The sequence below is a fragment of the Brienomyrus brachyistius genome, unplaced genomic scaffold (genome assembly GCF_023856365.1).
Source record: "Brienomyrus brachyistius isolate T26 unplaced genomic scaffold, BBRACH_0.4 scaffold41, whole genome shotgun sequence".
Taxonomy (NCBI): Eukaryota; Metazoa; Chordata; class Actinopteri; order Osteoglossiformes; family Mormyridae; genus Brienomyrus; species Brienomyrus brachyistius.
The window spans coordinates 48,664-72,656 of record NW_026042316.1 but is presented as its reverse complement, the minus strand read 5'-3'; the positions used below and the strand labels follow the sequence as shown (position 1 = coordinate 72,656).

General features: G+C 41.1%; 1 protein-coding gene across 1 annotated transcript; it reads right to left on the bottom strand.

The window, feature by feature from the left end:
- Positions 1–8,173: 8,173 nt before the first annotated feature.
- On the bottom strand, positions 8,174–22,230 carry LOC125722680 (kinesin-like protein KIF12). The gene is made up of 5 exons (XM_048998879.1): positions 22,201–22,230; positions 19,293–19,323; positions 9,079–9,170; positions 8,800–8,941; positions 8,174–8,702 (listed from the first exon to the last, which is right to left on the bottom strand). Exons 1-5 carry the CDS (start codon positions 22,228–22,230, stop codon positions 8,530–8,532), a joined length of 468 nt encoding a protein of 155 aa, XP_048854836.1. The 3' UTR covers positions 8,174–8,529.
- Positions 22,231–23,993: the final 1,763 nt, after the last annotated feature.

The window sequence follows — 23,993 nt, the reverse complement described above, 5'->3', positions numbered from 1 at the left end:
TCATGAATTATAAAACCAGTGGAGAGAGCTCTCCTGTTGCAGTTTCAAAGAGAAGACCAACATGGAGAATTTTGGACTGAGGTTTTGCAGTATGAGGGTGCTGAAGGAAAAAGTTTCAAAGACATTGGTCTTCCTGTACTGCCGATTTTGTCTCTGTCAATTTCAGATGTTCATGTAGAACGTGAATTTACTAATGTGACATTCCTTAAATCTGACCACCAAAACAGAATGGTTGTAAATTTTCTGTCTAGTTTGGTAGACGTACAATTTGGACTGTAAAGAGATGGACTGATGCAGAGGCGGAGCTATAGATAGGCCTGGGTGAGCTCTGCTGGGCCCACCCATTCAGATTAATGAAATTACATTTTTTATATGTATTACCGGCTTCTAACTCTGTTCCTACACATCACTGCTGTTACTGTGGCAAGTACGACAGAATGTGTGAGCTCCCTCTAGTGGTGCTCTTTAGGTAGAACACCACAGTCATGGCTGTATTATTTAGGGTAATGAGCTTCACTCAGGCCCACCCAAATTTAATACAGGTCCATCCATCAGCCACTTTTCCATATTTAAATGCTGCAGGAGGATGCTCACATGAAAAAATAAAGTAAGACTAATTCACTTCTTTATCCAAAACTATTTCTTTCCTCATTCATTACAAAGAAAAGAGCTTTAACTTGTGCGTGCATTGCTTAATTTTAAGCAGCATTATGGAGTATTTTTGGAGATAGAAAAGTTTATGAAGGGTCTGATTTTGGGTATCTTTTACTTGTGGCTTGTGCTTTAAAATTGGAAGGAGTTTCCAACCTTGACTGTGCAGGGTCTGCACTGTTCTCATCCATGGACAGTGTGTGGGTTTGTGGGTCAGACATTTGGCCCCCTGTAGTGTGATCACCAGGGTTCCTCAATATGTGGCACCTCCACACCTGGCTCCTCTATACCAGCCATCCCTTGTCCGGGCCCCTCTACATCAGGCCCCCTCTGACGTGGCCCTCAGTCCCTCAGGGCGACACTGTCCCCCGAGTCCCCAGAATCCCTTTCAGTCTGGGAGATCACCTAACCCACCCATCCTGCTGCCTAATGCCGGTGTCGTGCTGTAAACTGTCCCCCTGCCACGGAATGTAATCTCTCATTTTAAAGGCAATGTCGCTTCGCTTCTCCTGCGCGGCAGCAGCGTCCGCTCGCTGTAACATCGGTAGTCTTGTTTAAGCAGACTAAAAACTCACATTTCTTGTTTATTATGATATTTTACAGTCAAAGTTAAGATAAACATGCTCCTGTAAAATATCGCAAATGTGACACTTACTACTATTTCATTTAAAGACGACAGTAATGCATTTCTTTTTCACGAGGCTCGTTTGTGCAAATACAGGCGCCTTCAGTCTCAAGAGGTGATTCATTTTCTTGAATAATATTTTTGATACTTTGTTGAATTAATTCTGCCTCAATATTTTTGTTATTCTGTCTTCTTTTCATACCTATAATGCGGCGATTAGCTTCATACTGGGCACCGACACACATAGAAATGACATAACATCGAACCAAATGCCAAAAGTAATCAGAAGTCAGCAGCCTGCCCAGAATGCACAGATAACAAGCTACACTGCAAGTCGTCCAGCCACGACGTCACCCAGCTCATCATCTACCATCTAAAATACAGATAAATTACAAGTGCTCCGTATTTCTGCAGATGACATTATTTTGAGTTGGGCCATAAAGAAAAAAACATTCTTGGCCTGGAGGGAGGGGGGCTTGAACAGGCTATTCTTATTTAATAACCCAATTTTTAATTCAGAATAATAAGATTAATAGGATGTTGGTGGCTGTCAGTAAATTACAAGTTGTGGTCGAGACTAAGTAAAAGATAAAAAGTTGTGATAATATAGCAAAGCAGTGGCAATACTACATTGCCAAAGCAGGTTATATGCACTAAAATACAACTGCAGCTTCACTAAGCACATCACAGTGCAGTCTGACCAGACACACAGTTCTCAGTCAATTATCTGCATTGTGGGAAGATATGAAAGGATTTACAAACTACCATTACTAGTTACCACACTGCAAAATGCTGCTTTACGTGGAGTTATATTACGAAAGGCCGTCAAAGCCACGATGTCTTAAACTCTTTGCTTAGAGGCGGCATTATTTCATGCCTACAGTTATATTTTTACCTCTATAGACAGCCGTGTAACTCCGCTTACAGGCAGCATTTTGCAACGTGTCTTGATGTCAACAAATTATCTTTCAGAATAAAAGCACCATTAATATTGAATCACAAACACCATAACAAAACCAAATTCTGCACAGTTTGCTTATTATTCTGGGTGCGGGCTGCTAACATCCTGCCTTACGGTTTGGTTTGCGGGCTGCTGGTGGCCTCCTACCGCTCTGCCATAGAGAGCATCCTAACATACGGCCTTACGGTGTGGTATGCGTGCTGCTGGTGGCCTCCTACCGCTCTGCCATAGAGAGCATCCTAACATACGGCCTTACGGTGTGGTATGCGGGCTGCTGGTGGCCTCCTACCGCTCTGCCATAGAGAGCATCCTAACATACGGCCTTACGGTGTGGTATGCGGGCTGCTGGTGGCCTCCTACCGCTCTGCCATAGAGAGCATCCTAACATACGGCCTTACGGTGTGGTATGCGGGCTGCTGGTGGCCTCTATGACTTTTTTGTAGACAGTCCATCTGTGTGGTGCTGTTTGCACGAATTGTTTTGGGAAATGCACTTACAGTTTTGCAGATGTTAAGGGTGATTCCAGAAATGCATCAAAGCAACTGAGGAACTGAAATGTCGCTGTACAGTTCCTTATAACGGGTGCCAATGTAATGTGTAGAGTGGCAAATAAACTGATTCATTTACTCTCATGTACATCACTTATCAAAATGTTGCTCTAAATGCAAATGTGTGAATGTAAATGTAAGCAGTAAAGCTAAAATTTACGTTCGGTTTGCATGGTGGAAAGAACATTTAATCTGCCTTTTAAGTGTGATTAGAAGATCTAATGCCTGTGTGCTTGTAATCAGATGATCGCTGGTTCAAACCCAACCACAGCACATCTCTGGGTCCTTGAGTGAGGCCCTTAACACCCAGCTCACTGGGCATCACTACAGGTGGCCGCCCTTCGCAGACAACTTACTCTGTTTACTCTAAAAGAAAGAGAGCAAGTTGAGGGAGAAATTAAGACAATTTCTCCACAGGGACCAGTAAAGTATCAATTATTATTATTGTATGAGAGAATGTCTAATATCAGATTGATAACAGACTCATACTGTGCTGAGCTTGTCTGAGAGAGATGATTAGCAAATGCTCTCCCACAGTATCTCAGCACTCTGTACAAAGAACTTTATATGCTCAGTATCTGCTCTTGTTTATCTAATTGTTCTCATTTTAACTGGATGTTAAGGAGTAAATTAATAAACGTCATGCAAGTGCACATTAGGACGCTTTTTCACTGTTACTTAAATTCCCATGTGAACAGCCAATCAGATCAGCCTGATGTGTGTCTCTCTCTGTTTCCTCTCTGTTTCCTGCCCTTTCATCCCGACCACGACCATGATCTCTCACTTAGCAGCAGAGCAGTTTATTCTAAACAGTGGAACCACGAAGATGTTCAGACTCTTTGGTCTTCTCATTTTCATTAGTAAGGCCCTAAAATATAAATTATTTTTGGATTTTAATATTTTCATTTCTGGTATGATGTTATCATTGGAATTTGGCCATTTAATCTTCATCATAGTTAATAGTTATTTAGATTACTATTATATGTCTTAGTTGATTATGATTTTTTTGTTTTTCTGTTTTTGCAGACACTGCACTGACTACAGATGTTGTTCATCCCAGTCACCTGACGAGGGTTCAGCTTGGAGACAGTGTGACCCTGACATGCTTCTGTCAAGGAGAAACAACTTCTGTTGCTTGGTTTAAGCAAGCTGCTGGTCAGAAGCCCCAGCCCATGGCGAAAGCACTTCTCTACGTACCTGGTGAATTTTACAAGGAATATAAAAGCATAAAACGTTACTCCTTACTGAATGCAGAGGGGAGTTTTAACCTCACTATTTCTAACGTGGAGCCATCAGATTCTGCAGTGTATTATTGTGCTGCTGTGTTTCTTCATGAGGTCACCTTTGGGAATGGAACCTTTGTCATAATCACAGGTAAATGAGATTCCAGCTATTTTCATATTTGCTTTATTATAATGTCAGTAAGATTATTCCCTGTAAAATAATTTTGACAGTTGATGTCACGATCCGGGAATACTGGAGACGGCGATCGTGCAGGAAACAGGCAAGGGAAGCCAGGTACGGGGAATAACGGGGTTTTATTAAGGAAACGGGGACTAGGAAGCATCGGACAGGGACTTACAATCATCCACAATGACGGACAAGGGTAACAGGCAAGACCAGGACTTAAAACAGGACAAAACTAAGCAAAGCAATCAGACAAGGGTGGAAACAATCAGGGACGCACACGCGGGTAATCAGGGGGCGTGGCACACACGAGGAGCCGACGAGCCGGGTCATGACAGTTGAGTTGTTTCTCAATATAAAACTAGCAAAGATACCTTATTGTCTGCTTTGTTCCATAAATGTTTTTCTAAACAACATCAAACAAAAATCATTTATTATTATTTTTATTGTTATTATTATTATTACTATTATTATTATACAATTTGTTGCATTTTGCTTGCTGTCAGTAATCTTCAGCCAAAAGCCTAACCTTCTCTTTATAGAGATGTTAATGTTACACATTGCAGCCTCTTTAAAACAAATAACATAAAAAAATGTATAGCACTGTGCAAATATCTTAAGCAACAAAAGAAAATTATTTTTGACGTTATTTCTCTGAGCAGTCAGTGTGTATTCACTCTGAAAAAAAAAGCATGATTTAACATAAGAACTAGGGATGTGCACCATTCAGAACTGATTTGAGAATGAAATTCTCAAATATGTATCTTAAAATTCAGGATTTTGAAATACGCATATGAACTTGAATTTCAGTTCATTTTGTTAATCTGAATTAAATTTGAATTGTGGTTGAAAACAGGTTGTGGCATTGAAATTTATATTTGATTTTAAAGAAGAAGAACGAAAAAGGGTTCGGATTCAAATTCAAGTTCATATATGTACTGTAGGTGTAGCTTTTAACTAAAATATGAACTTTAATTTAAATATGAATTATACATAAACACATTAACATTGTTATACATCATTGTTATAAAAATGTCGTTTTGTTCAGAATGAAATAATGCAACATTTGAAGTGTCACCTAAAATAATAATTAAACTGTCATTTTGTGCACCATGGTGGATCTGCTCATAGGAAGAACTGAGTGTCTCTCCTTAGAAGTCAGTGTTGGCTGCAGTGACTGCAGTTTCTAACCTAAGAAACGTCCCAAACACTTTTCCTGCATCAAAAGTCAAACTAGTGCCTATTCCTGCCATGAAAGCTTCACATAATGTCACTGATACCTGAGCCAACCATGTTTATCAGAGGATGCCAACCCTTTGGCTGCAGCTTTCTCTGCACACGCTGAGAGAGTCTTCAGTGTAGCAGGAAAAGATTTCAGGCCAGAAGATTGCAAATTACATCCTAAATAAGATATTATTCTGACTAAATGTAATAATAATAAAAAATTGGCCATGTGTTTTGGAATAAAGCATAATTGCATTTGCCATGACGTTTTGCTTTTCGCTGTAGTGCTATGGTTGAACGAAAAAACTTACTTTTCCACACATAAGAAAATAAATAGGAGCAACTACCAAACCAAGTAATTCCTTTTGCTATGAATTCTTTTTCTTTAATGTTAAAAGATCGGCAAACAGTAAGAAGCAAAGATAATACATTCGGCTCTTGAATTAAACCATGCAGGTACTACAGCAAAATGCTCAAAAATACCAAAACACATCAAGAGCTAAATATGCAAAAACAATAAGTACCTTCCTGTGGAAAAGGGGCAACATAAACCAAATGTAAAGTCACGAAAATCATGAAAATATAAAGTACAGTTTACACACTTAATTTCTTTGATTTGAAATTAATTAAATTAATCTATCTTCATACATTAATACCAGACATTATATGATTATAATGTTTGTTATTGTCATATAATTTTTATTTAGGTATTATGTAGGTGCAGTTAATGTATAGTGTTACTGGATATATACTAATAAGCAGTAATACAATAATAAGAGACAAGAATGTCAGCTGTTCTCCAAGAAGTTACTGATTTCTTGGATGGCTAGAAGAACATCGATTCAGTTCCCAAAAATCTGTAAGAACAATTTTTGAGGATCTGTATTTTCCATTGTTATTCTCAAAGCGCTGTCATCATGACTATTTTGCTTTTCAGGTAAAGACTCCAACAGCAGGACTGTGGTACAGCAGCCTGTGTCTGACACATTGCAGCCAGGAGACTCTGTGAGCCTGCAGTGTACGATAGAGACTGGGAGCTGTGCAGGAGAACACAGTGTTTACTGGTTCAGACATGGATCAGGAGAATCCCTTCCTGGAGTCATTTACAGCCACGGAAACAGCAGTGATGAGTGTGAGAAGAGCCCTGAGGCTGGATCTCCTACACGGAGCTGCGTCTACAGCCTCCCCAAGGGGAACCTCAGCCTCTCCAATGCTGGGACTTACTACTGCGCCGTGACCATGTGTGGGGAGATGCTGTTTGGCAATGGGACCAAGCTGGATATAGATGGTAACACCCAGTGTGGGGAGATGCTGTTTGGGAACGGCACACAGCTGGATATAGACAGTAACACCCAGTGTGGGGAGATGCTGTTTGGGAACGGCACACAGCTGGATATAGATGGTAACACCCAGTGAGGGGAGATGCTGTTTGGGAACGGCACACAGCTGGAAATAGATGGTAACACCAAGTGTGGGGAGATGCTGTTTGGGAACGGCACACAGCTGGATATAGATGGTAACACCCAGTGTGGGGAGATGCTGTTTGGGAACGGCACACAGCTGGATATAGATGGTAACACCCAGTGTGGAGAGTATATCTGCTTCAAAGTTTTATTTAGCTTATTCTGCTATTAAGACATTTATTTCTTATTTTAATGTAATGAATTTTCTAATTTAAGTGCTTAAATTTAATTACACAGATGTTAATTTAATAATTATTTCAAATATTAATAGAAATTGTTAAAATGCAAAATACTAGAAGTTCATGTTAAAAATGGACTATTTACAAAACAACTGCTGTAATGTGTTATCGATTTGATCTTTAACTAATGTAATGTAAGCAAATGGGAAATGTGTCTCTATATCATTATGCTGAAATCTATCTCTTTGTTACAGGCTTTCAGAAGCTGCTGGATCCTCTTCACTCTGGCTTGCTGATAGTTTTATCTTGCAGCATTATTCTGAACGTTGCTCTCATTTGTATGAGATGTAAACTGACCTGTACACACTGTGCAGGTACGCTGCCCGGCTTTATGCACTCAGAAGAAGAACAAAATGTAGTTTTAACAAATTATAGAAATATAAAATTGTTTTATGATAGATAAAATTTTCATATTAAAACCACTCTTGCAGGTAACCCAGTTTAAAAACTCACATTATTTACATAAAACTTTTTGTACTGCAAGATTTACATTTTTGTATATCTTTCATATTTTGCAAAATATATTGAAATATGCATGTTGCAATAAGTTGCATATCAATAACTTTTATTACCAAGATCTCCTTTATAGCAATTTTATTATATATGATATCTGAGAACAAATAACACATATCCAAACATGCACACTTACATTGACAGAAGTCATTTTTACTTTCATTTTTGAGACAAAAACGATGTTGATTGCTTGAAAATTTGGAATGTTATCTGACCACTGAATGATACCGTGTGAAATTAAATAATATATTGATGTGTTATATATTTTAAACAGATGAAAAGAACAGTGATATATCAAAAGTGGAATGGTCATTCAAGCAAGTATGTAATAAATATTTCAAATTACAAATCGTCAGTAAAACAAATGAACCTCAGACTGATTTCCATCCTGGGATCAGCATTTTAAGTGCTATTTGTGAAAGTAATAGCAAACCAATTTGATCCATCCAATTCTGCCATCTTTGTCTCCACAGTGCCATGACGAGGACACACTGAATTACGCTGCCCTGAACCTTAAGAAGCCAAAACCCAGGAGACAGAAGAAAGACGGGAATAATGACACTCTGTATTCTGACCTCCGCTACAGAGATTATGAATAAAGATGCTTCTCATTCATGTCAGTCACACAGAGTGTTCAGGGTGTAGCTTTAATAATGTTCAGAGGAGGGCAGGGGAGCTTGGTGTCAGTGTGTTTGGGGCGCATTTTTACTGGAAGTGCAAATGTTCAGGTCAGACTGGGGGCTGAGGGAGGGGGAGAGGGGAGCCACAGAGATTATTTCTTCATGGTATGGGGGGGGGAATAAGCAGCTTTAATGTTGTGGAAAGGCTGAGTTGCTGCAATCAGTAATCAGTTCTTTGATGTCACACACAGGTGATCTGAGGGGAAGAAACTGGCTCATCAAGCAAGCAGCAAGGGTTCTGTGAAGCGTGTCCTCTTGGTAAGCTTGCCAACCATGAGTGTGATGCCTGCTCCACCCAGGGAATCAGAGAGCAGCTTGGTGAGCTTGCTGTCGCAGTACAGAATGTGCCCGCTCTTCTTCTTAGGGTCCACTAGTGCGGATATGCACTTGCCTGCACAGAGAGAGAAAGCAGACACAGGGGAGATCATGAGGCACCTAGAAGATCCTGTTTTGCTGTCGGAGACAGATACTGTACAGCTGACACCTACCCAAAGACAAGAGACTTTGGTTGATGTTGGCAGCCTCTTCCAGGAGATCTTCTGAGGAACTGGGCCCCCTCAGCCGTTCACTTCTGGCTACATCCACTAGGCACAGTTTCCCCTGGGTGGCTGTGCCTTCATCACTATTAGCCTAAGAAAGAAGATGTAGGTTTCGGAGGATGTTCACTCTACCCAAGATCAGCCCCCATTAAAGCAGAGATGGATTCTTAAAGAGTGCAGCAGGAGAAGCACAGGAATGTGCAGAGGGTAGAAAGACAGGCGTCTCACTGCTTTAGCTCTGATGGAGACTGTCAGGATGGAGTGGCTGCGGCTGGAGAGCTCATTCTGGGCCTGCGAGGATGTGTGTCTGCTCGTCAAACCTGGAACAATGTGTGCGGAGGCAAGGCAGTCAGCAAACCAGAAAAACCCACAGAGACACATCCAGATAACGTAAAGTCCTCCAGAGTGTCCAACAGTGGACAAGTTCTCCACATAAAAGCCCTGAGTTTGGTTTCTGTGGACAGACAAGGAGGACGTCAACCAGGGGAGTGAGGAGATCCCGAACCTGCAGGGGCATAAGACTGAAGAACATAATCACCATGTATAAAAGCCTAAAGAATCATAGTTGTTCCCGAGGATGTTTTGTAAGGATCAAGCACAGATGCAGTCACTTGAATTTTCCCCTGTTTCCATGATGGGGCCTTGGCTGGTCATTGGCTGATCCATGACTGGCCCCTGCTGGGTTCTGGGTGGAACCTTGACTATTGATGCGTTCGATTATTTGTCTCCAACTGGGAACTCGGCCGAAAACGTCACGAAAAATGTCACTTCCCTTCGGAAACATGCCTCTTTTATGTCGGACAGAATTTTCTTGTCCAAGTTGCCCCTGTGACGTAATTTCAACATGGCGGCTTACACACTCAATAGTGTGTAAGCCTCAGTAATTCTATTTTGCAAATATTTAAAAATGTTTTTTTTGTTAAATGTATAATTATAAATGCAATTGCACATGTTCAATTGAAGGAATACCATATCGTGACCGTAAACAGTATCCTAACATGCAATATCAGATTTTTACCAGACTTGTTAGTGTTTTTGGTTTGTTTGTAGTTTGTTTGCCTCTCGAAAAAAGAATATCGCTATGAATGTACTAAAATACTTTATAAAGCTTTTAATGTGGTTTGACTAGTTCTTGATTCTTGTTTGTTTGTCTCTCTGAAATAACAATCTTACTCCAAAACTGCTAAAATATAAAGCAACAACACAGCAGCGTATTCATGCAGGCAGCCATGTTTGTTCCGAGTTGTGGTAGCTTGAACGGGAGATTGTCGGATGTGATGTCACCCAACTAGGAATTTCCGAGTTCCGAGAGATAATCGAACACACCATAAAATGAGACCCCCCACGATGACGTAATGAACATGGGGGCCGGCATGATCCGCTCCTTACCTCTTTGTGTGTAAAGTACTTGCAATGATTTATCCATCCACCAGGGATTATGAAAGCTGAAGTGACTTACCTGAAAGCAGGTTTTGTAACTCTACTGCAAAAAATGAAAATCTAAGCAAGTATAATTTTCTTATATTTACAAAATTCCAATTTCATTAATAAACTGACTACACTGCAATAAATGGCCTGTGAAATTTAAGAAATTGTTTCTGTTGTGTTTCTGTTACAAAAATATGTAAACAGCACACAGTCCATGTCGACTGACTATATGACAAAGCATTTGTCTGTGACAACTACATTTTGACAGAGTTTGCCTGTGTCTTACGGAGCCCCTGAAGGGACTGTGTGAAAGTAAGAGCAATTTGTTTTTGCACAGGTTCTATCAGGGGCTCCATAATGTCGATTTCTCACCTGACAAAAACATTTTTCTATGTCAATTCAACTTTACACTGTACTTCTGTCGCCTTAGCACCCCCTGTCGTTTCACTGTTGTATTGCATGCCAACCAAACATTTCTACAGTGCAGTAATGTTTACAGTAGTAAATAGTGGCATTTTATTACTCGTGATTTGTGTATTCAGATACCATCCTTCACCCCAAAATCTGCCGATATTATACTTTGCCTTTTTTTTTTTTTCAAGAATGAATAACCAAAAAAATAAATAATCACATAAGCAGGTTCAGCTAAGCTCATAATGACCGATCCCAGGAACCAAACCTGGGCAGTCGCCAACACACCACAGGGCCAATTTAGACTCACCAGTCAACCTATCCTGCACACTTTTGGATCGTTGGAGGAAACTGGAGCCCCTGCAAAAACCCCCACGCACATGAGGAGAGTGTGCAAACTCCACACAGAGAGAACCCAGGTCCAAACCCAGAACCTTTTTGTTGTGAGGCAGCAGCACTAACCACCATGCTGCCCACGATCATTACATCGCATGTACAGTAATAATGCTGAGAGTTGCTTCTCCTTAATTACCTTGCAGAGACGTAAACTGTGCCTTATTGGCCCTTAAGCTCATAATCTCTTGATTTTCCTTTGAGAAGAGGCTTGGTCAGGCACCTGACAACTTGTTGCAACAGTCTTCTACAGTACGTATTCCATACCTATTATATCAGCCATTAATGCCACATACGAGTATAATTCTGCATACACTGTTATGGTCCATATAAATAATTAGATAATTTTCAATAATTAAAAATAAGAACCATATACTATATAGTGTTAGCATGGTGGCCTCCCATTTCCAGGTATACAGGCCACTCGAACCCCAGCCATGTTCTGTGTGTGTGTGCCTCTGTGCCTGTCTGTATAGACTTTGCATGTCATGAATACATCACATTAGTGATGGATTTATACCAAAATTTTGACTTTGATACTGATACCAGCTTTGGGGTCTTGCTATTAAAACTAAATCAATAATGTAAAATATTCCCATCTAAAACTTGTGTTGCCTTGAAATAAACAGGTTGATTTATTAAATCGGGGCGGCATGGTGGTGCAGTGGTTAGCACTCTTGCCTCACACCTCTGGGACCCTGGTTCGAGTCTCTGCCTGTGTCACATGTGTGTGGAGTTTGCATGTTCTCCCCATGTCGTCGTGGGGTTTCCTCCGGGTACTCCGGTTTCCCCCCACAGTCCAAAAACATGCTGAGGCTGATTGAAATTGCTAAATTACCCGTAGGTGTGCATGTGTGAGTGAATGGTGTGTGAGTGTGCCCTGTGATGGGCTGGCCCCCCATCCTGGGTTGTTCCCTGCCTCGTGCCCATTGCTTCTGGGATAGGCTCCGGACCCCCCGTGACCCAGTAGGAAAATGGATGGATGTTTCTGACTGACAACAGGTGTAGTGGGAGGTACGACCTGCTTTGGTTTCGAATGAGACGGCAGAACGAGTGCAGACACAGACGGATGGATTTTTTTGGCCATCTGTACCATTTTGGGTATGAACTGCTTTCCAATCACAGCTTGCTTTACATATGTATTTAAAACCCTGTTAAAAGTAAGACACTGAATTTATCACTGTTATTAAGTACTTGCTTACCTTCCACCAGTGATGCACATTTCTATCAATTAAAGGAATGTTAGATTTAACAGACAATTTCATAAAAAGCGACATTTTTGAGAAAGCAGGGCCAAACAGTGCCTGGAGTAACGGGGGGTTAAGGGCCCTACGGAGGGGCCCAGTAGTGACATTGAACAGGTGACCTTCCCATCATAGACATACAGTCAGGTCCATAAATATTGGGACATCGACACAATTCTAATCTTTTTGGCTCTATACACCACCTCAATGGATTTGAAGCGAAACGAACAAGATGTGCTTTAACTGCAGATTTTCAGCTTTAATTTGAGGGTACTTACATACAAATCAGGTGAACGGTGTAGGAATTACAGCAGTTTGTATATCTGCCACCCACTTTTTACGGGACCAAAAGTAATGGGACAATTGGCTGCTCAGCTGTTCCATGGCCAAGTGTGTGTCATTCCCTCATTATCTAATTTACAAGGAGCAGATAAAAGGTCTAGAGTTCATTTCAAGTGTGCTATTTGCATTTGGAATCCGTTGCTGTCAACTCTCAATATGAGATTGCAAAGACCTATCACTATCAGAAGCAAGCCGTCATTAGGCTGAAAAATAAAAACAAACCTATCAGAGAGATAGCAGATACATTACGTGTAGCCAAATCAACTGTTTGGAACATTCTTAAAAAGAAAGATTGCACCGGTGAGCTCAGCAGCACCAAAAGAGTTGCAAGACCACGGAAAACAACTGTGGTGGATGACCGAAGAAATCTTTCCCTGGTGAAGAAAAACCCCTTCAGAACAGTTGGCCAGATCAAGAACACTCTCCAGGAAGTAGGTGTATGTGTGTCAAGGTCAACAATCAAGAGAAGACTTCAGTGAATACAGAGGGTTCAACTAAAGATGTAAACCATTGGTGAGCCTCAAAAACAGGAAGGCCAGATTAGAGTTTGCCAAACAACATCTAAAAAAGCCTTTACAGTTCTGGAACAACATCCTATGGACAGATTAGACAAAGATCAACTTGTACCAGAGTGATGGGAAGAGAAGAGTATGGAGAAGGAAAGGAACTGCTCACGATCCAAAACATACCACATCATCAGTGAAGTATGGTGGTGGTAGTGTCATGGCGTGGGCATGTATGGCTGCCACTGGAACTGGTTCCCTTGTATTTATTGATGATGTGCCTGCTGACAAAAGCAGCAGGATGAATTCTGAAGTGTTTCGGGCAATATTATTTGCTCATATTCAGCCAAATGCTTCAGAACTCATTGGACGGTGCTTCATAGTGCAGATGGACAATGACCTGAAGCAAATTGCGAAAGCAACCAAAGGGTTTTTTAAGGCAAAGAAGTGGAATATTATGCAATGGCCAAGTCAATCACCTGACCTGAATCCGATTGAGCGTGTATTTCACTTGCTAAAGACAAAACTGAAGGGGAAATGCCCCAAGAACAAGCAGGAACAGAAGACAGTTGCAGTAGAGGCCTGGCAGAGCATCACTAGGGGATGTAACCCAGCGTTTGATGATGCCTGTGCATTCTGGACTTCAGGCTGTAATTGACTGCAAAGGATTTGTGAAAAAGTGAAAGTTTGATTTATGATTGTTAATTTGTCCCATTACTTTTGATCCCTCAAAAAGTGGGTGGCAGATATACAAACTGCTGTAATTCCTACACCGTTCACCTGATTTGTATGTAAATACCCTCAAATTAAAGCTGAAAGTCTGCAGCTAAAGCACATCTTGTTCATTCCATTTCAAATCCATTGAGGTGGTGTATAGAGCCAAAAAGATTAGAATTGTGTCGATGTTCCTATATTTATGGACCTGACTGTAGCATCCAAACTCAATGTGCCAAACAGCGCCCCCACTGGATTGCTATGTGTTTTGCAGCTCAGGTGATTTTTTTTCCTACATGTTGATTTAAAGGTGGCTGGTATTACTACACCATGAAGCTTCTCCTCTTCCTCAACACCCTCTTCATGGCACCAGGATGCTGGTTACCCATGGAGACCCTGGAAGTTTGGATCAGGAAGGAGGCAAAGGGCCAAGCGTCCTATGGCATATGCAAATCACTGCAAATCACTGTGTGCAGTGTGCAGAGGTTAGGTGACATATACCATCCTGTAGCTCAGAGATGGAGGAAGGGAGAGAGCTCTTTGGTCCTGGAGAGGAAATACATAAAACCTCACAGGAAGCAGGAGTATTTATCAGGGTCTCACAGCCTCATTCTGCCCTCCTAGACATGTCTTTCTGCGTGTCTGTCTATCTGTCAGTCTGTCTATCTCTCTACCTGCCTGCCTGCCTGCCTCTCCATCTGTCTGTCTATCTATCTGCTTGCCAGTCAGTCTGTCTGTGTACCTGCCTGCCTGTTACACTGTGGACACCTGCTGCATTCACAGCCAGAGCGCAAATACCAGAGTAAACGACTTTAATATCTAAGAATGTTCCTTGCTGATCATGACTATTGACACAACATTGGATAGTGAAGTTGACTGAAGGGTAACAGCTTCCCGCTGTTACCCTTCAGTTACCAATAAGGGTACACTCACTCAGTGTGGTCTTTTCCAGTGCAGACCTCCTAACGTCGACCTCCAAGAGACGAGCTCATGTCTTTACCACTAAATTAGCTTCAGCCCCCAGGCCTGTTTCATAAAACATTTACATTTTCACTTACAGCACATATGTCCCTGTTATATAATTTCCATTTTTCCATTTTCATTTAGTCTACATGTATATATCATTAATCATTACTCTATCCGGGTACTTTACGTGTCATATACTAACATACACTGTACATATGTGCATCAAAATAATTTTCCCACCAGCTTCTGGGAAAAACAAAATATATAAAAAGATAGATTATCATAATTAAGACTGAAATAACAAAAACCCATAAAATATTACAGTAAAACGAAAGTGATGATATCGGTAGTTGTAAAATTAAGATGCAAATTAAACATTGTGGGCTGGTGTAGTACAGTGGAGTACAATGGAGTACAGTGGAGTACAGTGAGGTGGCTATAGCGGTCATCATTTAAAATGTCAATTTTCAAGCACCTTCCGGAAGTATCAGAGTAACAGGACACCAGGTTCATCGCTGCAGTGCAGTGTGTTATCACTGTGCAGTGCGATTTCAGTCAGTTCCCTTTACTGTGGTCCCTTTTCGGAGACCAGACAGCAGTGCGTATTGCAGAGTATATGTGTGTGGAAGGCAATATTTTGGACTTTAGAGTTCAGGTCAAAGCCCACAGCTGAGCCCATATAATTATCAGCCATCTCTGCAGATTCCCTGCCATGTGCTTTCCAGCATGCAAAGAGTGACCTTTGCCCACCCCCCCGAAATGCTTGTAAAACCCCCACTTTAATCTGTACTGAATGGGTAATGTCACAGAGCCCTGTTATATTAGGTGTGTGTAACCAAGATGTCCCGCTCCTTTTGTGGCATAAGGTCACGCCACCAATGCCAAATACATAATCTGATTTATCACAGCGCGAGTCAGGGGTAATGCTGAGGGAGGGTGTCCACGGCCCAGCCTGGGAGCGGATGTAAATCAGCCTTTATTTGGGAGCAGGCTGGTTAAGTTATAGGCTAAGTGATCAAGGTGAAGCAGAGGATAGAGGCATGAGGGGCCGTGTAAGGGCTGTGCCTTGTGAAGCGCAGTGTGTGGATCTCAGCTGTGTACGGCACCCACAGCACGCACTGGGGAACAGTCCAGAGCCACAGTGATGCTGAATGAGAGCGAAACACGTTTACTGAGCTCTTTATCTCTGCGTTTTCCTTTGTACTAAAACATCGGCCAACCCAAAATCCGAATGAATGGCAGAGTTCTGTTACATCTTATTTATTGAGCTGGCAATTTCACCCGAAGCAACGTACATTTCTGAGAAAGAAGGGTAAGTCGGTCCCTGGACAGATTTAACAGCAAATTTCCGAAACTCACCAGATCCATTTTTTTAATCACTTTTGAGATGAGACCACCAGTAACGTAAAGTCAGCCTCTCTGATCAAAACTTACAGTGTTGGGAACAAAATCTCATTCAGTCCTCATGTAATGCCACAAAAAAAACTTTCATTTAACTTCCAAAACAAATTCCACAGAAATGCATCCTTGCGTACTGACTGAGTTTTAGAAATTTGTTTGAAAAAACGGGTTAAGCCATTAGGGGGGCTTGGTCTCTGCAGACCCTGGGATTTCAGCTAGCAACTGTCAGATCACACACACAGTGTTGTAACCCACTGAGCAACACACTGCGATACGCTTCTTTTTCTCACAGTACCTTTAGATACATGATCCTTTCCTTTGTGTTTCTACAATTTACGGGACCCTCCAGCTTTTTAATGATCTGTACGCCTCTTAAGCATGTTCACACCTGACTGGGTTCACTGAGCCTCCGAAGTGCTATAAATCACAGGAGAGCAACGGCAGCCAGCTGACGACACTAAAGTGTGAAATGGCCCAGCCTGTCACGATCGCACAATACCGGCATCTATCACACTGCTATTATTAACTTGTCTGTGTAGCTCCGGGCCACCGGACAAGACCTTTGGGTCTAAACGTCGAGACGTTTTCTGGCAAAGTAAAAACCTCGCAGATACATCTGAAAACTCAGTACGTACATTATTTTCTCTTTTTAAATCAAAACTCAAAGTGCATCTGTTTAAGAGTGCCTTCTCCCTGTAAATTCTTTTACATTTTTACACTGTTTTAGTTTTGTAATTAGTTTTTATTCTGATTGTTCTTATTCGTTGTGTAATTCTGTGCTGTGTCCTTGTGTGCTTTGAAAGTCCCCTTTAAATAAAATCATTAATAAATTATTAATAAATTATTATTATTATTATTTTGAGACAATAAATACGGTCCCTAAGCCTATAAACACTGTCGCTGTAATATAACTGATCGCTGTAATGTAACTGATGTCTGCTGCCTATTATACTGCAGTAACAATGTAATGAGACAGCCTGCTTTGGTATCCACATGCATGGCACTGCCACGGTGCTGGTGGTCAGAACTCACCCACCGCCACTATAAATACACCCACTGGCTACTTTACTGGGTACACCTTGCTAGTATTAGGTTGAAACCCACTTTGTCCTCATAACTGCCTTAATTCTTCATGGCATAGATTCAAAAAGGTGCTCGAAACACTGTTCAGCGACTTTGTTCCACGTTGACATGACAGAATCATAATAGATATAATTCGTTGCAGATTTGCTAGCTGTACCTTTATGGTGTGAATCTCCCATTCCACCACCATACCGCATAGGCGCCCTATTGGTTTGAGATCTGGTGACGGTAGAGACCATTTGAATATAGGGAACTCATTCAAGAAACCAGTCTGAGATTAAATGAGCTGCTTGACATGGCGCATGATCCTGGTTAGCAGATCGGGCTGCTTCAGCATTTCCTAAAAGGAATGTGTATACATAATATTTAGTGTAGTAACTGCTTCTGGCCAACAGGGGGCCACAGGCAAACGTGTGATTTGAGTGGTGACAAACGCTGCTGCTACAGGTCATGGTCGGGCTCCTGCAATCATCCATCCATCCATGCATGGAGGAGAGCAGCAACTTTTATGGAGGAATAAGAATAATTTCCTCTCTGCCCGCTTGACTGGGCTTGATAACTGGTCACTAGAACTGGCATTGAGGAGGTACCACGGCTCATCTGACATGCCCCTGCACCCTTCTGTGCCATCTGTGCAAGGCTGCATTTTTTTATAACCTCTATGCAATATTTCTGAAGCCTAACCAAACCCCACTTCTTCCTTCCTACCACGGAATACAGTGCAGCACTACAGACTGGACTAGAGTCTATCAGGCAACACAGGGCACAAAGCTGGGTTCACCCGGGACCATCATGAGGCAAACCACCCTCCAGGCACTTTGGAAATACCCATCAGCCTCACTGTATGTCTTTGGACTGCAGGTGGAATCTAGAACTGCCAGATCCGTGCGTGAGAGAGAGAACATGCAAACTAGGAACACACAGGTCAGAAACAGGAACCAAGGTTCCTAAAATAAACTGGAGAAATGGCTCAGTGATTTCTTCCATCAGTAACTGGCATGCTGTATAGACAGTTCTCTGTATCGAAACTCAACCATAATCTGCGCCAAACATCCAGAAATATCCGCACTAATCACATCTCTTGTTTGCATCACTGACTGAGCTTGCAGAAGAGACCGCTGGAACGTACCAACTCCAATGAGGAACATAAAGTAAGCTTCAGTTGTTAGTATGGCTATGGACTAGCTTCAAGTAGTTGCAACTTTTCCTCCTTAAAAGTAATATTACTGGTCCTGACGCTGTGGGTGTCTTCAGGGAAGGATCTAAATCTATATTTTCTGGGGGTGCCACTGAATGTCCATAGCTGGACAAATAATCATGCAAAAGCATTTATTTCCTATTATGAAATTGCTCAGGTTTGTTTTATTAATGTATTTACGAAAATGAAATTGTGCAACTTTTAAAAGAATAAGGGCATCATACATACATGTGGTAGTAAATATTCAGTGATTCTCATTTAGCATTTTGAGTCCCAGCTGTGAGCCTCAGAGCCCCATGTGTCTCAGGGTAAAGCAGATGCTATAAATCCTTTGGCTGTACAGCTGTCATGTTCTATTTGTGAGAATAATGTGTACAAAGAAGAGTGGAGTCAAAATCAACAAGCATGCAATGACATTAAACACCCAGATTACCTGTCAATCGCATACAGAAATGCCTCAAATTTAACCAAGGACGACATGTTCCAGGTCATTTTTCTGTCTGAGGAAATGCATGTAGACGCATACACAGTACTGAAGAAAAGTCGTAGGCAGTCAAAGAAAATGTTTAAAGCTATTTATGGGGCTAGAAAGCTTAGTAAAATGCTCAGAAAAAAAAGTAAAACAAAAACTAACAAGAATTTGTTCTGTTCTCCAAAAAGTTACTGATATCTTGTTGGATGGCTAAATGGACACCACTTCAGTTCCTAAACCTCTATGAAGTTAAATTTTACCAGACAATTAAACGTTTGCGCCAGTACCTGTCCGATCCTGTCCTGTGTGTCTTGTGTCCTTTTGATCAGCAGGTGTCGCTCAGTGGGTTGAGTAAATGGCTTAGAGGCTAAACCCCTCCAGTCATGAGTTCACCTCTCAAGGTTTTATTGGTTTTTGGTTTCCTTAGTATCTTTTGTCTCTCTTTGTGTCCCTGTTTAAGGTGTAACCTGCTTGTCTAACTTTGTTCTGCTTAGACTCTTATTCCAAGTCTTCTCTAGCGTTATTAACCCTTAGTGTTTAAGGTTTCTTACTTTCGGTCCTTGTTACGCCATCTGCTTCTTGTTGTCCTGTGCTGATTGGTTATTTTAGTTGTTCCACACTGATATGCCCTGGTACAGTGGAGATAAAATGTACACATCCCTGTTAACATACCAGGTTTTCATGATGTAAAAAAAATTTGACCACAATAAGTCATTTCAAAAGTGGAAAAAGTTTTAACGTGACCTAAAACCTATACAATTCAACCGAAAAACAAAAATGTGTTTGGGGGGAAATTTTTTTTAATAAGAAACGTACAATAAGCTAGCTAAGTGCGCACACCCATAAACTAATATTATGTTGGAGCAGCTTTTGATTTAATTACAGCATTCAGGCTTTTTGGGGACACACCTGCCATCAGTTAAGTGACTGATTAACCCCAAATAAAGCTCAGCTGTCCAGGTAGGTTCTCTCATGACCTTTACTCAGTTGTATCTTACACCAAAAGTCATATTTCACAGAAAGCTTACAAAACATGAAAAGGATCATATTGCAGAAAGGTGTGTCAGCAGGAAGGGCAAGTTTCCACGGCATTAGATACCATGAAACACACCGCAGAGTCACCAAGAACTGGAAGTCCCTCCAAGATTGATAAAAAGACAAGAACTGGTCAATATATGTTTTATTATAGCATCTGATCCTTTCACTCAATCATACTGTTTAATGAAATACTGAAAGAAATTATATACATTTATAAAGAACAAACCGTATCATTAAAAATATCTCGCGTTATCAGAATGAAGCACGTACTGTAATTGAAGGGACATTTGGATACTGAAACCAACTGTGCAACACAGAGACGGCTGTGCTTCAGGTACCACCAGACTTGTCTTTGAAATATTCCTGCACACACACACACTATATTATATATACATACATATAAATACACACATACATAGATACTGTAATAGCTTGGATTCAACCACGAGAGGGCAGTAGTAGCGTATAGTTATAGGCAGCACAGGAGGGAAGTCGAAGAAGGCAACACAGTGAAGTTGAGTGTGTGTGCGTTAGACCCGGAGCTGAAGTTAATATTGAACCTCTTGTCATCCCCTAATGTGTCTCACCACACACACATACATATACACAGACGAGGTATAACAGAGGGAGCAGGATTATAAAACTCTGAAGACTACACTGTTATAACAAGGAACAAAAATAAATGGAGCTAGACGAGAACAGCGGCCTGTACTACGAAGCGGAGTTACTGGCTTATCGGGGTATCTTGTCGAACTTGAGGTAGTCTGGGCAAAATGTAAGTGAACGAATATGAAGTCCATTTAAACTGCGGTACCTTAAATCCGACAAGTTACAGAAACTGCAGCTTGTGCAGTACATCTTAATGAAAGACTTCCAATTTCAGAGGGAATTAAACTGAAAATTGTAGTGACGTATCTTCAAATAATATCTGAGAAATCAAATACACAGCTCAGATTCCAAATTTAATTTAAGAGAACAAATTTCAGAGATAAGGAATACATTTATGGAGTCTTCAATTTAGCAGCGCCCTCTAGTGGATTCGGTCGAAACGGCATCCCCTTTTAAGGAGGCACGGATCCTGCGAAGAAGCTGGAGAATTAGAAGACAACTTCAGCCTTGTCGCGGTATAACAAAACTTTGGTTGATAAGGTTGAGTCGACACTGCAGGTTCATTTCATACAAGTTTAATATGTTTTCCCTAAGAAAGCACCCTGGAATAGTACTAATGAGGTAATCAACGCACATTGTACATTCTTTTACGTTATAACAGTAACACAATCTTTCGGCTATCGTGGCATTGCTCATCCCAAAAACAAATGACATGCGCACCAGGCATTTTAAAGAACGTATGCACACAAATAAAAAGCTGTGATACTACAAGCTGGGAAGGCGGGATCCTGCACCCGATCAGCGAAAATCTAATTTACGGTTAGATTATTCAAATTGCGTCTCATTTTTAGGCTCTCCTCAATCCTGATTGTGAAGCTTTCCTGCAGTGTTGTATTTACAGAGAACACCACATTCTTTCATTCCGCAGTCAAGCTGTCCCTTAAGCAACGTCTTATGGGATTGTTCTGGAAGCACGCCTAGAAAAGTACACACGTGTTCTCGTTGTAAGGTTTACCTTTGAAGTCTTCGCAAGATGCTAAGAGTCACCGTTACCAGGAAACCCACCCAATAGACTGTAATGTCACAGCAATTTCCTTACGCTGCCACCGCCTCTTTTAACCGGTCAGGTCGTCGTCCCTAGATTCCTCACAAAAACCCACACAGAACACGGTAACAAATACACTTTCCTTTATTCTTTACTAAATATACTGTTCATAAAAGATACCAGGTTTAAGTGAATGCAGGCAGGAATACGGGTTATGCTATCTAACCTACGGAGCACCAAGCCAGCAGCTAGCGCCACCCACCATCATGCAGTGTTGCACACCCCCCAAAAGGTCTAAAGCAGGGATAGGTTAGACTAACATACCTCGTTATTATGCATAAATAAATGCTCAATACATAAAACATTCCCAATAAGCCACCCACTTTCCACGCTAAACCATAGTAAATATACCTCCCTCTCTCTCTCTCTCTCTCACACACACACACACACACACACACACACACTCACACTCACAGGATCTAAGATTAAAACAACAACCGAACTTCCCTCTGTCCAGTAGCCGCCAAGACCATCCCGTATGTCCGTAGATCAGTCTGTGGGTATCTGCGTCCCAAAAGCCCACCGAAAACGCACACAAAGTCTTTCCACACGTCCCTCGCTGGTCACTCCATCCGAAAGTCAATCCAACATGGCACAAAACATCCTTTCTTGTCAACTGAGCATCCAACACCGTCCCTGCCTCACGAAACAACCCCGCCGTCTCTCTCCCCTTCTTGCTTCTAAACAAGGTCCTCTACCCTTAAAACTTCCTCCAGGTGTCATTCAATCAAAATCAAGTCCAGCTAATCCTCTGAACCGCTAAACAGCCACCTGATGACATTTTCTCAATCACATGTCATCACAAGACTATGGGTGCGTTGGACTAACGACTTGGACTTAGGTCTGTGTGCAGCTGACGGGACGTGGAGCGCCATCTGCCGGCGGCTGCAGGGGTGGAGTAAAAACTACTGCTCGAAGTGTGCGAGACCTGACTGCGATAGCAGCACTGCCAGAAGGGTGTAGATGAATCTATACAAATAACACCTGCATGCACATTAAATTTACAATAACCAAGTCCTGGTACAAATTCTCAGCAGTGAAAAAAATTTACTATTGTATATAATGGCCCTGTATAAAAAGAGAGTTGCCAGGAAAAAGATCAAATACATTTATTCCAAGGATTCAGAGTTTATTGTCATGTACAAAATACATTGCAATTCGTACTTGAATGCCTTCCTCATAGACTAGACGATTAAAGAAATAAAGCAGCACAACATTACAGTAACTAACAATAAATAAACCACTAACTTACGTGTACTATTAGAGCATTTATTTCATTTATTTAAACTTTATTTTTCCAGGTAAATTACCTGAAAGCCCGTTTTCACTGCTTTTTTTTACTCAAAGGAAAAGCCTATAGGAAAAATCTAAAACTTTTTAATTATACATGTACTTTATTTTTTTTTCCATAGGTGATAAAACATTTGTCACAAAATACACGTGCATACATATGAACTAGTCCCTTAAAGTCCCTTTAAACATCGGTGTTAGAAATTTTAACACAATTTTAACTCAAATGAATTTACTAAACATCACATATATTGTTTTCTTACATTCAATGTTAGTTTTGTTTCTTTAGCAATGATTTGTCCCCGGCAATGAGCGTCTGTGATGACAGAAAGTTTCATAAATGCATAATTGTGTTAAATTAGAGTACAGGGCTAATAAGAAATATTTCTGAGCTAGTTATTAAGTGAACCACCTTAACATTGGACATATAATGATAATAAAAATAATACTTAAAATTATTAGTATAATAATTATTATTATTATAGTAGTAGTATAAAAATATTGAAATGGGACCACGTCAATCAAAGGCAAACTAATATTGCAGGTGACTGCCCACAGATCCAAGTGAAAAATTTTATGGGGACCCACTGCCGCAAAAAAAAAATATTAAAGTCCTTTCTGTCCTGGTTCCTAGTTCTTAAGTACATATGTGATTATCTGTAGTGGAGGTTCCTCAACTTAAGAATTAGAAAATCCCTTGTTAACTTTGTCTGCAAACCCTATTATTAATTACATGACTCACATCTGTACTGTCCTTCAGGGCTCTGTTAACCGGTGACTGGAAGGATTCAGGAAAACGGGACTACCACTTCCCAGGCGTTTCCCCAGATACGATGCAGCAGATCATCGAGTACGCCTACGCGTACTCTGTGCTCGTCACGACTGACAACGTGGAGAACCTCCTGGCGGCCGCCGATCAGCTGAACATCCTGGGCATTGTGCAGCT